The sequence below is a fragment of the Embiotoca jacksoni genome, unplaced genomic scaffold (assembly GCF_022577435.1).
Source record: "Embiotoca jacksoni isolate LCO1_2020_lvr unplaced genomic scaffold, fEmbJac1.0.p SCAF_5, whole genome shotgun sequence".
NCBI classification, from domain to species: Eukaryota; Metazoa; Chordata; class Actinopteri; family Embiotocidae; genus Embiotoca; species Embiotoca jacksoni.
Genome location: NW_027185403.1, coordinates 2,905,855 through 2,920,764, shown reverse-complemented (window position 1 = coordinate 2,920,764; position 14,910 = coordinate 2,905,855). Strand labels below are relative to the sequence as shown.

General features: G+C 41.5%; 1 protein-coding gene across 1 annotated transcript in view; it reads right to left on the bottom strand.

The window, feature by feature from the left end:
* Positions 1 to 14,910, bottom strand: part of slit3 (slit homolog 3 (Drosophila)) — a 251,176-nt gene that overhangs the window by 99,970 nt on the left and 136,296 nt on the right. The window contains exons 5-6 of the mRNA XM_069171083.1: positions 14,596 to 14,667; positions 2,412 to 2,483 (exon numbers count right to left, since the gene is read on the bottom strand). Coding sequence (XP_069027184.1) covers positions 2,412 to 2,483; positions 14,596 to 14,667 — 144 coding nt within the window. The remainder of the gene's footprint in view (positions 1 to 2,411; positions 2,484 to 14,595; positions 14,668 to 14,910) is intronic.

Below are 14,910 nucleotides of genomic sequence, written 5' to 3'. Positions count from 1 at the left end.
ACAGTGTTCGCTGACATACACTGTATTGAACCATTTACTACTGAATCATCTACTCTCTTTAATGATTCATGTGAACGCATTAGGCAGCACCAGACTGCACCAGGAACAATCACACCAACTACAGCAGGATACTAAACAAGATGTGCCCGATCCTGTTGGTAATCTCACTGAGCTTTTACATCAGCCTTTGACTGTATAAAATCATGACAAAAATATGTTTGATTTAAATGTTGATCAGTCTTTAAGGGTGATTTTAAAAAAAATAAACTGTACATTATAGACAAAAGTGGAATACCTGGTTTCAATAATAAATAAGGATGTCATTTTTGCTTTTACCATTTTACATAAAGCTGCTCAGAAAACACATGTATCCAATAGATTTTGGCATTAACACTGTTTTTTTTTTTTTCTTCCATTGAACTGACTCTGGTTTTTATCATGTGCTTAGCAGAGGCTCAGTGTATTTCACATAATAGTCTCTGGTTTTAATAGTCTGTCTCCCCAAAATGCTGCTTGGTACAGTACATCTTTATGTCATAATGAGACAGACTTCTGCCAGAAGCAGCCAATTAGGGCTCAACTCTGAATTTCAGCTGCCTAACTGATGAATCAAGTGGCTGATTATTGTCACAATGTGTTTAAAACCACGAGAATCAACAACGTCCTGCTCCTGTTCAAATTTCAACTTCAGCATCGTATCATCAGTAACATGTTTCTTTGAGTCTATCACAATGGACCCCTAGTGATGATACGCCAGCATTTATCCCTGTACTAAGTCACCAAGGATGGACAAATGGACAAATGGACAGGCTATGACAGCGATATCAGCCTTCTCTTCTTCTTCTTCTTCTGCGCTTGATTATTATTTTCATCCCATCTTTTCCCCTGCTCTCTCCCTCTTCCTCTCTCTCTTCTTGTCCCTCTGTGTCTTTGTCTCTGCCTGATTTGCTGTATAATTTACCTCTTATTAAACTTATTGAGCAACACTACCACTAATCTGTCCACCTCTCAGCACCATGAATGCGTTGCCAACAACCCTGCAGACCAACTAACCAGTGCTTAGCCAACCAGTGAGAGAATCTATATTCATTAACTTCTTTCAAGCTCTGTTTTATTTACAAAACGGAGACCTGACACTTAAACCTTCATAGTCTGTATCCTCACAGAGAAATATTTGAGAAAATATATTATTTTACAGCTCAGTTGTTGCAATGAGTTGAAGGCAAGATGCACAATACAAAACAAAGCACAGCACCGGCTTCTGAGATTGAACAAATTCACCTTACGGACACGTACACACACACACACACACACACACACACACACACACACACACACACACACACACACACACACACGGACATTCATGCACGCTGTGGAAGAAGTAGACACCTTTCCTAACACAGCTTGCATTGCACAGTCGCCAGTCACACCTCTGAGCATTGTGACAAATGAGCAACTCTAGAAATGTGGACAGATCAGACGCATACAATCTCCTCTCACACTCTCACACACACGCTCACACACACACACACACACACACACACACACACACACACACACACACACACACACACACACACACACACACACACACACACACACACACACACACACAGGTTCAATCACTCACACAGCTGGAAGCAAACACGCAAGAACATTAACATATCCCCATATGCAGGGGGAATCACCCACATGCGCTAACACACACGGCGCAAAGAAAATGCAAACCACAGCAGGGGGCAGATACACTGTTTTCCCAATCTTTGTGATTATGTATGTGTGTGTGTGTGTGTGTGTGTGTGTGTGTGTGTGTGTGTGTGTATGTGTTTGTCTGAAGGACTACACATTTGCTGGTGAATGAACAGGTACGCTACGCTTCATCCTTGCAAGCAATGCGCACAAGTACTTAGACATGCACCTCAGCACACTCACTCACACATACACACACACACACACAAACACACACGAACACGCACACGCACACGCACACAGGGATATCACGAAGGATAATTTGCACACAGAAACACAAAAATAAACAGTTTGTTCTCAACAAAATCATCTATAAGTTAAAGCTTTTCTTACACTGAAGACATACAGCAGCTGAATATAAAGAGAAAGAAACAACAACGAGATAGAGAAGTAGATGAAATTGAAAGAGTGGAGGACGATACACAAGTTAGTGGAGAGGAGACGAAGATGTAAATTTCACACGAAAGGGGAAAAAAAAAACTAAATGAGACAGAAAACAAAGCTGATAGTGAGAGGAGGAGAGCGCAGGACAGATCTCTGTTTCACAGACAACACATGAAAAGAGGGAGAGAGGAGAAGAGGCGACTGATGAGAGGAGGAGGAGGAGGAGGCAGAGGAGGAGGAGAGGGATGGAGGACCGAGGATTTTTCTCTACTTACAGAATCTCCAGATCGCGCAGCGCTCGGAAAGCTCCATCTTCGATGCAGCTGATGTGGTTGCTGTCCAGTTGCCTGCACCGCGCACACACACACACACACACACACACACACACACACACACACACACACACACAGACACACAGACACACACACACAGACAGACACACACACACAGATGAGAGAGAGATGGGAGAGAGTCAGGCGCAAGTCTGCAAGGTCCGCTCAGCTGGGGGAGGGACTAACAAAAGATGGGTTGCGTGAATGAGTGTGTGTGCATGTGGGTATGTGTGTGAGGTGATACCCCAGTAGTGATCTTGAGGTAGCAGGTAGGAAGACGGCGTTACCTCTCTCTCCCACACACACACACACACACACACACACACACACACACACTTACTCACACACACTCTTGGGAGTCCGGACGATAGCACGCGAGCTAAAGTTAAGTCTCTCACCTCAGCGCTGATGTGGCCAGCCCTGAGGAGAAGAGGAGAGGAAAAGGAGAGCGCGAGAGAGGAGACCGGCGGCGCTGAAGTGGCCTGTGTGGCGGCAGCCTATCACCTCCCTCCCCTGCCGCACGCCCAGCGCACACTGGCCACCGGGAGAGAGAGGGATGAGAGAGGTAGACCCTGGGAAGGAGAGAGTGAGCGAGCCAATGCTACTAAAGCCCACCCTGCTTGTCTGTTCTGTAAATATTAATTGCATTTCTCCTCTCCCATCCTCCTCCTCCTCTCCCTCCTCCCCATGTCCTCTTTTTATTCTTTTTTTTCCCCTCTCTGTAGTGAAAGAGGGAGTAATTTCATTACATTAGGCCAGCCAATCCATTAAGGGCCTTTTACCGGCTCTGTCACTGAAACAATTTCATTAAAAGGAAAGCCTCCGTAAATCAACCTACAGTCACGACTCTGCCTCTCGTTCCCGTTCTCCTTCTTTCCCCACTCTCTCTCACTCTCTCGCTACATCCCTTACTCTTCCTCACCCCCCTCCTCCTCCTCCTCCTCCCTGGCTTGCTCAACGACTTGTTTGCCGGCCTACCAGATGCACCCTGTACCCCACTGTCATCCATCCTTTGCTTTTACTTTAATTTGCTCGGCTCTAGGTATTCACCCCCCCCCCCCCTCCTCCTCTCCGCCATCATCCACCCCTCATGAACCCAACAACCCTGAAACCTCCGCTCCTCCCTCCCTCCTTCCTTTCTTCCTTCCTTCCATTCCTCCGATCCATCCATCCCTCCTGCCCCTCTCTTCTTCTTCTGCGGGGGAGCAGATGGATGGATTGCAGATGGATAAGGTACAAAGGGCAGACATTTCGAAGTGTCTTCTTCTTTTTCTTTTTTTTACCTCAACTGGGAAAAATGAGTGGCATTCAGCCTGTTCCAGTAAAACACTCAGACAGGTGGACGCACAAGTACAGATTCATGGAGTAAAAGCACAAGAACATTCAGATACACACAACAGAAACCCAATCAGAGGTTTTCTAGTCTGCTTTCCAAACACCAGACCACAAAAGCAGATCACTCCACCCTAATCTTTTCCTCCTGTCCTCTTCCCCATCACTGGTAATCCCTTTTTCTATCTCCTCCTTTTCTTTTTTTTTCTCCTCTTGTTTCTGGGCATTTGTCTTCTCCAGTTTTCATGTCCTCTCTCTCTCTCTCTCTCTCTCCATTCATAATCCATTTTTCCCTCTCCAGTGCCCTCTACTCTCCTCTCCTTTCATCTTTTGATTCCCCTTCACCTTTTCTCTCCTCACACTCCATCCTATCCATCGCTAATCCATTTCTTCTCACTGTTTTCTTTCATCAGCCTTTTAAATCTGTTTTTTTTTTCCTTTCTCTACAGAGCCGTGGTGTCTGCATGGCACACTGCAGCACCTGTTATATCAGTCATGTCAGCTTTTAAGCCTCACGAAGGTGCTTCCCGAAAAATAAGCTTTTCTCTGCAGAGCAACAGAAATTACATCAGAGCTTCAGGTGCAGCACGTTTTGTTTGTTTTTATATGTGCATGTTCACGGTGCGAGTGTGTGGAAAGAATCTCAGAAACATGGAGGTCCTTAGAGGATCTGGAAAGTATATTTGCTATAGTACACCACCACAGGTACACCTCAATATACCCAATGTGGACAAAGAGAGGCCCCAGTGCAGTGGCTCCAGGCATTATCTCATCACAGCTCTCTCCTCGTAGCGCTACCAGAAGAGCTTCCAGGCCAAACTCCAAAATAATATTTATGCACAGAGAAAACTTGTTTCATTATTGTACCTTTTGCTTGAAATTCATCATGTGCTGGAGGCAGCACTGATGTGCGCAAGAAGGTCATGTAAAGACCATCAAAAACACAGTTTTCATGTATGTCTACCTGCTATTGACCAGCTGTTAGTGGTTAACAGTTGGCATGGATTTGGTTTGGACCCAGGGGAGTAAATATCAAACCTCTCTCTGCCCACAGGCCAGGTTTGGCTCACAACATAGTTATTTTCAACCCTCCTAAGGCCTCCATAGACTGATGAGATGTTTTGATCTGATTCAATTTGATACAATTATATTTTAGAGCTGATTTAAAAATAAGTTGTTTACCATCCAGCCGTGATGTGCTTCATTAATTGAGCCCCGATTTGTAAATATTGCTCGGATCATCAATGTGCAGCAATGATAAGATCTGTGATGGAAACGTATACATATATATTGTAGTAGTCTGATAGGGTGTGCGCTCTTATTCTAAGTCGTGCAAGATTTGTTTGATTTTTTTGCCTACTTGTTGGAAGAGGACTGTAAGCGTGAGCATCTGTTAAATGACTGGAGTCTAAAATATAGTGAGTCTGGGGACATATGGTTGTGCCGTATTTGCATTTTATGTAATTAAAAGGCATGAGTTTTTTTTTTTTTTTTTAGGAAGGCAAACTGGCACACAGCCTGATCAGCCATATGGAGACGCATGGCACTGCCAAAGTTGACTGTAGTTATTAAAGCCTTTCTATTTTCATTACTGTTCTTTTCATATCACAGAACATGAAGTACATGAAGGGGACTGAAGTTCAAATCCCCAAATTACTGTGCACATTTTAACATTCATAATTACAATCTTCCTCCAACCTTAACCAATTATTTCCACTCTCTATGCTTAGCTACTATAGCTCAGTTTATGTGGCAGCCATACTGTAGCTACTATAAGCAAATATGGTAAAAAAAAAAAATAAAAAAAAAAAATTGGCTTTTCAAAACTACTAGACATAATCTGGGGTTTAGCACTATCAGCCAATATCAGTGTCTGGTTACGGTATTACATGAGATTTGAGACTGCCCTCCTCATAGAAATAACAGCATTAGCTTAAAATGACCTACTTTTACATGTTCCTAATAAGTCACCCTTCGTAGCCAATGAATTTATGAATGTCCACTCTAAGTAGCAAAGGTGGAAGCAGCTTGACGTTGTTTAAGCGCTCCAAACCATTAACTATGACCGTGAGCTTCCCGTTCCCCCTTGGTTGCCAAAAATGTAACTGTAAAGGTGACGGATCAGAAAACACTATTTCATGTTTGTAATGGCTGCGCCGTTTTGTAAAGCACTGTTTGGTGAAAACTTGGTGTCAATTTTTTTTATAGGATGTCCTTGAATAGAGCCTCCACATCTCCAGTCACTCCACTCAATAGTCCACCACGTCACAAGGGACACTCAGGACCGCTTGATGTGAGGCTGGTGGTATCCCCCACCTTCTTTACAGAGCTCACAAGGACTCTCAGACAACTGGTGAAATATCTGCAGCTCTTCGAATATATGCAACTCCATAGGGCTGCATTCTGATCACCGTGCTCCAGAAACCTCACATTTGTAAATTTCACAGAATACGGAATAACTACCGGATTCATATTGGTGGCCATGTACTTAATCTTCCATCCTCATCCACAGTGAACAATCTCATCATGTGTGATATGATTGAATTCCTCCGACAGCTTTGTTCACCAAGCACCCTGATTAGCGCTGACATGATTGGTATCAATCTGGTACGAGAGTGACTTTGTGTGTCTGCGCGAGCTCTCTGTATTTGTACCATCATGTTGCATTCATATTCCTTGTGTGGGCTTTCGTGTATTGCAATCATGGATGTTTGTTGCAAGGGACAGAGCGTAGGTCCCAAAATTTAATTTCCTTCCATATAATTAGTTAGTGTGTTTAATCATGTCTTTCATAAGGCCTATTGGCAGACTGATTCAAAGCTTCCCTCTGCTACCATCTGGACCAGAGAGATGCACACGCACACACACACACACACACACACACACACACACACACACACACACACACACACACACACACACACACACACACACACACACAGAAGGGCTAACACTGCATGAATCTATCAGGGAGCACCACTACTAACTGAGTAATTAATGAAAGGAGAGAAGAGGGAAAAGGAGGATACACTATAACTGGGTTTTCATCCAATGCATATCAACAAATAATGCTTCATCAAATCTGATAATTAATGTGCAGTTAATTAAAAAAACAGCATGGCTTGGTGCATAGAGAAATGAGACAATGAATAGTGATGGAGACATACTGCAAATACAATGAGAATGTAGCTTTTTTTCATGATTACTACAAGACCTCAACAGATCATTTTGTACATTCTGGTCGGGCTCGTGTTAAGAAAAAAAGACAGAAATAATAACTTTCCTAAATTCTTGAAAGCCTTTTTTTAGGTTTCCAAGCTTAACACAAGATGGAAACAAAGCATTAAATTTGTTTTAATAGTCTACCTTTTCCTCACTTGAAAGGACTTTATTGTTTCTACAGTAGAATAGGAGCCAAATTAATGAGTTAAACATGAAGTAAATGAGTATTTATATTGCTAAATCTTATTGGTCTAAAGTGTATTTTGTTGTTGTTGCTAAGACTGAGCTAAAAAATGTTTTCTTACAGTTTACCAATTGACAAAAAGTAACCAATTGATAGCGTAACTCAAACGAAATATTAAAATTAAAACATTTGGTGACAAAATTCTTACTTATATTAGTTACCAGTGTTACTGTAAACTCTTCAGCTGTGGCAACAGCAGCTGGTTGTCAACTATTTCCAGAAGAGTGTGCATCTGTGAGATCTTATGGCTTGAAGACTTGGAAATTTGGCCTGAAAAACTACTTGTGTGTTCATGGGAGTAGGATCATCAGACCAAACTCTAATTGAACGTATTTTGACCAGAGTGCATAATGTTTCATATTTGAATTTAATGTTATAGGGTAGGTTTTGACTTGCAAATAACAAACCTGCTTTTAGTGATGTTCAAGGATACAGAAAGTAATGTCATGTTTTTCACCCATGTTGACTGAAATCTGAACATGCGTTCAGGGACATTAGTGGCTCTCTCCATCCAAGCCCTTTTTGTATTTCAAATTAGACACACTGAATATAAGTGTGCATTTGGTTGAAGTCTGTTTTTACTTTTTAAACCATTTAGACCCTTTTTTTTTTCAAAAAGGAAAATAAACATTAAGATTGCGAAAGATATTTTCCAAATGTTCAAGTTCAAGTTCAATTAAACCAACTTGGCAACTTGGCTAAAGTCTAATTTCACGGTCTGTTTCTGGTTGAAACTATACTCTGCTTTAAAAGTTGTGTTTTTCTGTATGTGAGTCTAAATAACTTTTACATCAAAACTGAAATAAATCACTGTGATACAAAATTTAAACTGTTCGGGGAATGATATCCAGCTACGAATGTTACAGTTCAGACAAGGCTATTGACATTTTCTGCCTCTGTCTCTGCTGATCATGACCTTTAATGAATTAGCCATATCCTGCCATTTAAGGAAGCGTGGAAGGCGGGTGGGGAGGGCTGGTGTCATTGAAAGAATGATGGGAGTCTGAGTAAACCCTTTCAAAAAGCTGCCCATCGTCTCTTCATCCTTCTTCCCTGCAACTCCTTGCATTGCATTACCGCTCTGTGTGCCAATTTAATTTGAGGATGCTCTGCTCTCTAAAGGCAGATCATTACTAATCGTATTTGTATATTCTCATGCCTGACTCCAGCTGTCCACTGGTGGGATTGTGGTAAACATAAAATCAGCAGAAGGTAAACATCTGCAGTGACAGAAACCCACAACAGTGCTGACTTGATTGTGTGTGTGTGTGTGTGTGTGTGTGTGTGTGTGCGTGCGTGCAGACGACACAATGTTCTCACCTCCTCTCTAAGGTGCTTTAGCCATAATTCAAACAAACGGCCATCCTGCACTGCATTGTGGGTAGGGAAGCATGAAGCATGGAGGTGTTTTACGAGGAAAGACGAAAGGAAGGAGAAGATGACAGGAAGGAGAAAGCTAAAGCCATGGGGTGGGATCTTTTTTTTTTTATTCTTACACTGATATACTGTATAGTTTCATTTTGTATTTTGCTAAAGAAATTACATATTACACTCGCTGAACACATTCTTCCAAAGCACCTGGAGGTACTATGAGTGTGTAGATGTTGAGCATGGGTGGATCCGGCGGGAAAAATGAATTCAATTTAATCACAATAAAAAAAGTGGGCAGGAGAGCGAGAAGGCAGGCAGATGGAAAGCAAGACACAATATGAAGATGTGATGGCTGCAAACGATGAAAAGCGTGTGGGCGCTGAGGTGTAATGTGAGGGCATATGAAACGGCTGTGCCTTATCTGATACATCCGCGCTTCTCTGTAATCCAACAGCTATATGCCTTCCAACATAAGCGACTCACATACGGTGTGATTCAAACTATAACTGTATATACACAGTATCCGTAGCTGATCAGATTTATCTCTGCTTTTCTGTCTCTAACAATGACCAGAGAGTTACAGTATTAGAAAACAGGCTTTAATAATAGTGTCACAGAGTCCCATCGTATTCTGATATATTATCACGTATGTCAGAAGTGAACAGTTGTCAAAGATTATTCTGATTTTGTGGTTGACTGTAACCAGTTGGATATACCAATGGGGTGGGGTTCACTGCATCTGGCTAGTTGAGGTTTATATTGTTGATCACTCGCAGAAAACTACGCAAAAAGCTTTTCATATATTTTCGTCTGTGTAAAGTTTCTGAAAAGTTTGGGACACTTTTAAAATAAAACAGGAACATTTTATCAGCAGGTTTAGTAGGTCACGACTTGCAGAGATATTTTGGAGATATGTGATTATTATCGCCTATTCAATAGTGTGATAACAGTTAAATGAGTGAAAATAGAGCGGCAGATCCATTTTAAGATTTTAATCTTTTGACAATGAAGGACCAAAGAGGTAGTTACAGTTACAATGGGTTATATAATGAGAAATCCTTTAAGTTCAGGGTATTACCTCAACCCACAAACTGAACTGTATTCCTCTTTTATCGTACAGTATGGCAGGGGTAGTGGTTCAAAAGATTGTTTTTTTTTTTTTTTCTGTGCAAAGACGGAGTTTTCTTAATGCTATTTAGAAGTTACTTTTGTATTTCTGTTTAACAGTATTTTTTTTATTTCACGCCGAACATTAGGAAAAATGTAATGATTCTATGTCATCTTGTTTTACAGAAGGGATCAGACACTTTTCCTTGGTTCATCCTGACTCTGTCATAAACTCGGACGCAACAAAGAAAGCACAAATATTAAATGTCACTACCAGACATTTACAGGTGAGATTAAAATGATGAACCTTCTAGCCAGACAAGACAAGAAAAGACATGATCAAACAAGACATGATACAGGGAAGACAGATCAGATAAATTTAAAAAAAAAAAAAAAAAAAAAAAAAAAAAATCTGATTATATATGATTAGATATGATAAGGTAAGCATCCGGATGACGTATAGTAGATAAAACCATAAAACTCAGAGCACAGCGGAGGAATCTTGGCACCGTGTTGTCTATCCATTGAAACTCCACATTTACCTTTATCATTTGTAGTTTGACTGACAGCTTGAGCTTAGGGGGATGACAGGACCCGCAGTCAGCACAATGTATAGGAGAGCTGACACGTACACACACAAACACCCACACACAGATGTATGGCATATACCTGTCTCCTTAGGTTAGCAGAGCACTGCAGTAATCGTATTTGCCAGGTTCTTGGCTGTTTCAGCAAAGCAGTCATCTGATAGTGGGGTCGAAAGGCTCCGTGTGTGTGTGTGCGTGTGCGTGTGTGTGTGTGTGTGTGTGTGTGTGCGTGTGCGTGTGTGTGTGTGTGTGCGTGTGCGTGTGTGTGTGTGTAAAATAAAAAGTCCAATAAGTGGCGTACAATGCTACGGTAGCTACTGGACAACATGAGAAGGGAACAACCAAGAGGGAAAGATCAAGACCCAAACGCTCCGAGGAACAGAGTGAGACAGAAAGAGAGGCAAGCAGAGATTTAAAATGAGAGAGGCAAAAAGCAAGAAGCAAGAGAGAGGGAGAGACAAAGCGGGAGGGAGAGAGACACATATGAGAAAATCAATGCTGTGTCCACCAGGGACAGAATGTCATGAAGGTTTTTTTGTTTTTTTTTACTCTGTGGTATAATGGAGGGTTGGAGCCTTTTACTGCAGGAGTCACCTTGTCTAATGGAGGGAGGGATGGAGGGATAGTGTGTGTGTGGGGGGGGGGGGGGGGGGGTTGAATAAGAGTAAAGAGGGAAATAAAAGTGAGAGAGAAGGAATTTAAGAGGGGGGTAGTTGGAAGGAGTTGGGCACTGAGGAATGGGAAGGAAGGAGGAGGGAAGGAGGGAAGAGTGAAATCAGGGATGGAATGAACGACAGAGGCTGGCAAATATAGAGAGTAGGATGGAAGGAAATGAGTGAAAAAGCAGACAGGAAGTGGAAAGGAGGGAGGAAAGAGAAAGGTTTGATGGATGAAGGGAGTGTAAAATTGTTGTTAGGAAAAATAGAGGATGAAGATGTGATGTCAGATGAAGATAATGGAACTAAAGGGAAAGTGATGCAATTTGCATGGGAGGAGAGGGCAAAAGACAACATGGACAGATGGAGGAAAAAGTTGAAGAAAGTAACTGATGGGGGGAGAACATGGAGAGAAAGAAAGAGAAGGAGAACAGGGAAGAGGAGGAGGAGAGGATGCTGTCAAATAGGGAGGAGGAAGAAATGAATGATCTTCATATACCTGAGTCGGTCCCAATTTTGACAGGAAAAAAAAAGTAAATGGATTCACCTTGTAGGTCAAAGCTATTTAGTGCAAAACATTTTAACAGGGGGAGAGACAATTTTACCGTCCAAGTTGATTGATATGACTTTACAGCTTTGGCATGAAGTGAAGATCCGTGTTACAGCAGCAGGTGTGGTGTCGGGTGCAGGATTTTAGAGTGGAATACATCATGAGTGCAATGTCTGGAAACTGGAAATATCACCTACTGTGCTTTGCAACAGTCCACTGGGACAACTGCAGCTACACCGAGCAGCACCAATGTGTAAATGTGTGCTAATGTATTAATGTGAATCACTGAAAGAAAAAAAAGAGCTTGCACACTCAGCAAACCTTCCCTGGATAATTGCGGCTTAAAGACATTAATATCAAAACGCAAGGTGCCGTGAGGTCACAGCTAAGATGTGATATGCTCTGCAGTTATTTGCTTTCTGGCGCCGAACTTCAAAGGGTTGTGAAATACTTGAGTGAGTGCGAGGTCAGAGAGGTGCGGTGGTTTGCGGCATTTAGTTTGGATTTTGTCCGATGTGAGAAGAAGAAGAAGAAGAGTGGATTAGATGATCGGAGGCCAACCTCAACTCAAAAGGTTTGGAGCCCAGCCATGGGAACTGACACCCGCTTACTCACATGCGAACAGACAAACACACACACACACACACACACACACACACACACACACACACACACACACACACACACACACACACACACACACACACACACACATACAGTACAGAGTGCAGACACTTTCAGGCCCATTTAACTTAAGAGTAATAATCTCCTGTGGACTTTGGCGGCCATATTGAACTTACATCACACTTGGGAGAGGAAACCAAGCAGAGGAGCACATTTGCTTAACTTTGAATTACTGATCTGTGGCAAGATGTATATTCATCCACTCACAGATTGCCAAATAAAAACGTAAGAGAAGCACATAATGTAGATCTAAACAGTTCAAGGACACACAAGTTCCCATTTTTAGACGACAAATGTGCAGTATATTTGGCCTGTTATACGGAGGTAAAGGACATAAATTCACACACTTGTTGTAATTCTTGTTGTGCTTTCTATGTATATTGAAATATATGTTGCGATGACTGTACCATCCTTGAACCACAATTCAGAGCAAGATCTCTATATTCAAAGTCATTATTTCAAGACAATAGCCACGAAATGCGGTGTTCTCGTTAAATTTAAGAATATTGTATGTTAAACTAGTTTTATACACACGTCCGGTTGTAAAAGACTGCATTTTTCTTTTTGTCAATGCAGTAGGCCTATGTGTTGAATTCATATTAAGTAAAGACCATCTAAAGCTCTTATTTTGACAGCAAATGCAGCCTTTGTGTTCTATATTAGTGACAGATTCTCAATTGTGTATAAAGCTACATCCCTTTTAAGAAGTTGTTGTAACTTTGAGCACCGTGGTTCTCTAAGTTCAATAAATAAAAAAAGACGAATATGTCTGTGATGTGCAGTATACTTATTATAAAAGGAAGTGATTACATTTAACTCTTTATCAGGAAAAACTTTTTCACTCGACTTGCAATTTTTCCTAAATCCCGCAGTTTTACCACAAATTGTATTGCAATTTTGAAGAAAATATGCTTCAAAATCAAACATTTTTGATCGCAACAATCACAAAAAATGTTTTAATCCCGCAGGGACTGATACGTTTGATGCAAAGACCTTGTAGAAAAGGCGCTGATATATGAAGTAAATTAATCGTAGTTACTACCAGGGTGGGTTTGATGTGAATTTGCAGCACTTGTCAGTTATACAAACACTCTGACAAACTGCATGCTTGTGCTCGAGAAAACAATCTGACTGGTAAGGTTCATTTAGTAGCCACTCTACGGCTTTTGATCACATCACATTGTTTTCATAAGTATTTGCAGATGCTATTAAAGTTCTCCTTGTCGACGTACCCGGCTCAGCATCAAAGTTCATTCTCGAACTTTCAAGCAACAGTTGGGAAAATCAATCCCACCACAAGGTCCATTTAGCAGCTGTTCTGGAGCTTTCTATCCTATGTCATGACATCAGCAGAGGGAAATTAGATAATTGAACACAATGAATGAGTGATGATCTGTTTTCATTTATCTTCATCAGGAGTAGGTCAGTGGATAAATATGACAGATACAACTGGCATGCAATCAAATATGACCCACCTTTGCATCAGTGAATATAATTATGCTTTATCACTACCAACGTTTTGGAGACGTGTCTCTCTTGTTTTATTTACCAAATGTTCCTGCTGTGCTTCTGCACATAACATATGTCATTATTTGTTCTCACTGCAGTGAAAACACACTATATCAAGGTATATTAAGATCATAATCCCTTCTCCCGTCTCCCTCTCTGTTTTTCCCTCCATCTCATTTCACCAAAGAATAGCGTTTTTAAAATGACAGTCAGCAGATTTACAGTGAAATAAGGCTTGGGGAAGGATGGCTTATTATCTTTTCGCATCTTGTAGTTATTATACGCTGTTCTGTTGTTTCTCTCTCATTCTCTGTCAAGTCAGTCATGTCTGATGAAACACAAAAGAAAACTTCAATTTACACAAAGAAGATTTTGTTGAGCTGATCTGTAGTTTTTTTCAGCCCCATTCAGTTTCATTGTCACAAAGTGTTTACAAACTTGAACTGTCTACTACACAACCATGAAGTGCAGCTGGTAATTCTATTCTATTCTATTCTATTCTATTCTGTCTTTATCGAACTTTCTGATATTGAGGACGTTGCCCCAAGAGTCTGTCTGGTAGTTTAGAGGCAGGATTGATCAGGTATTATTGATGAGGGGTATTGATTAGGCAGCCTATTGATCACAGTATTGGTGATTAGGACGTCATGAATAAATGGCAGGGGAGTATTGAGCACTTGGTATGAGGACAAAACCTCTCTGGACAGAAATAGAGGGACGGAAGAAGATCAGAAACAGGGGGAATGAGGAGAGGGAAAAGTAGAGAAGAAGGTGCGAGGAAGACAGAGACGCGGAAACATAAGAGTGATAACGGACGGTGGAGGAAAAGACAGGAGGAAAAAAGAAATGGAGTAATTATGCTTACAGGTTCTTGACACTGGTGATTCCTCTGAAAGCTTTCCTGGGAACCGCCTGAATCTGGTTCTCACTGAGGTCTCTGAGGAGAGAGACAGAAGACATTAGTGGAGGTATTCGGAGCACTCAGAGGTATATGGAGTCAAATGATAAACAAAACCACAAACATTTGATCTATGCCACACACACACACACGCACGCACACACACACACACACACACACACACACACACACACACACACACACACACACACACACACACACACACACACACACACTCTGCCACACACACGTACAGCCAATTACAGAAGAAAGGCACAGAAG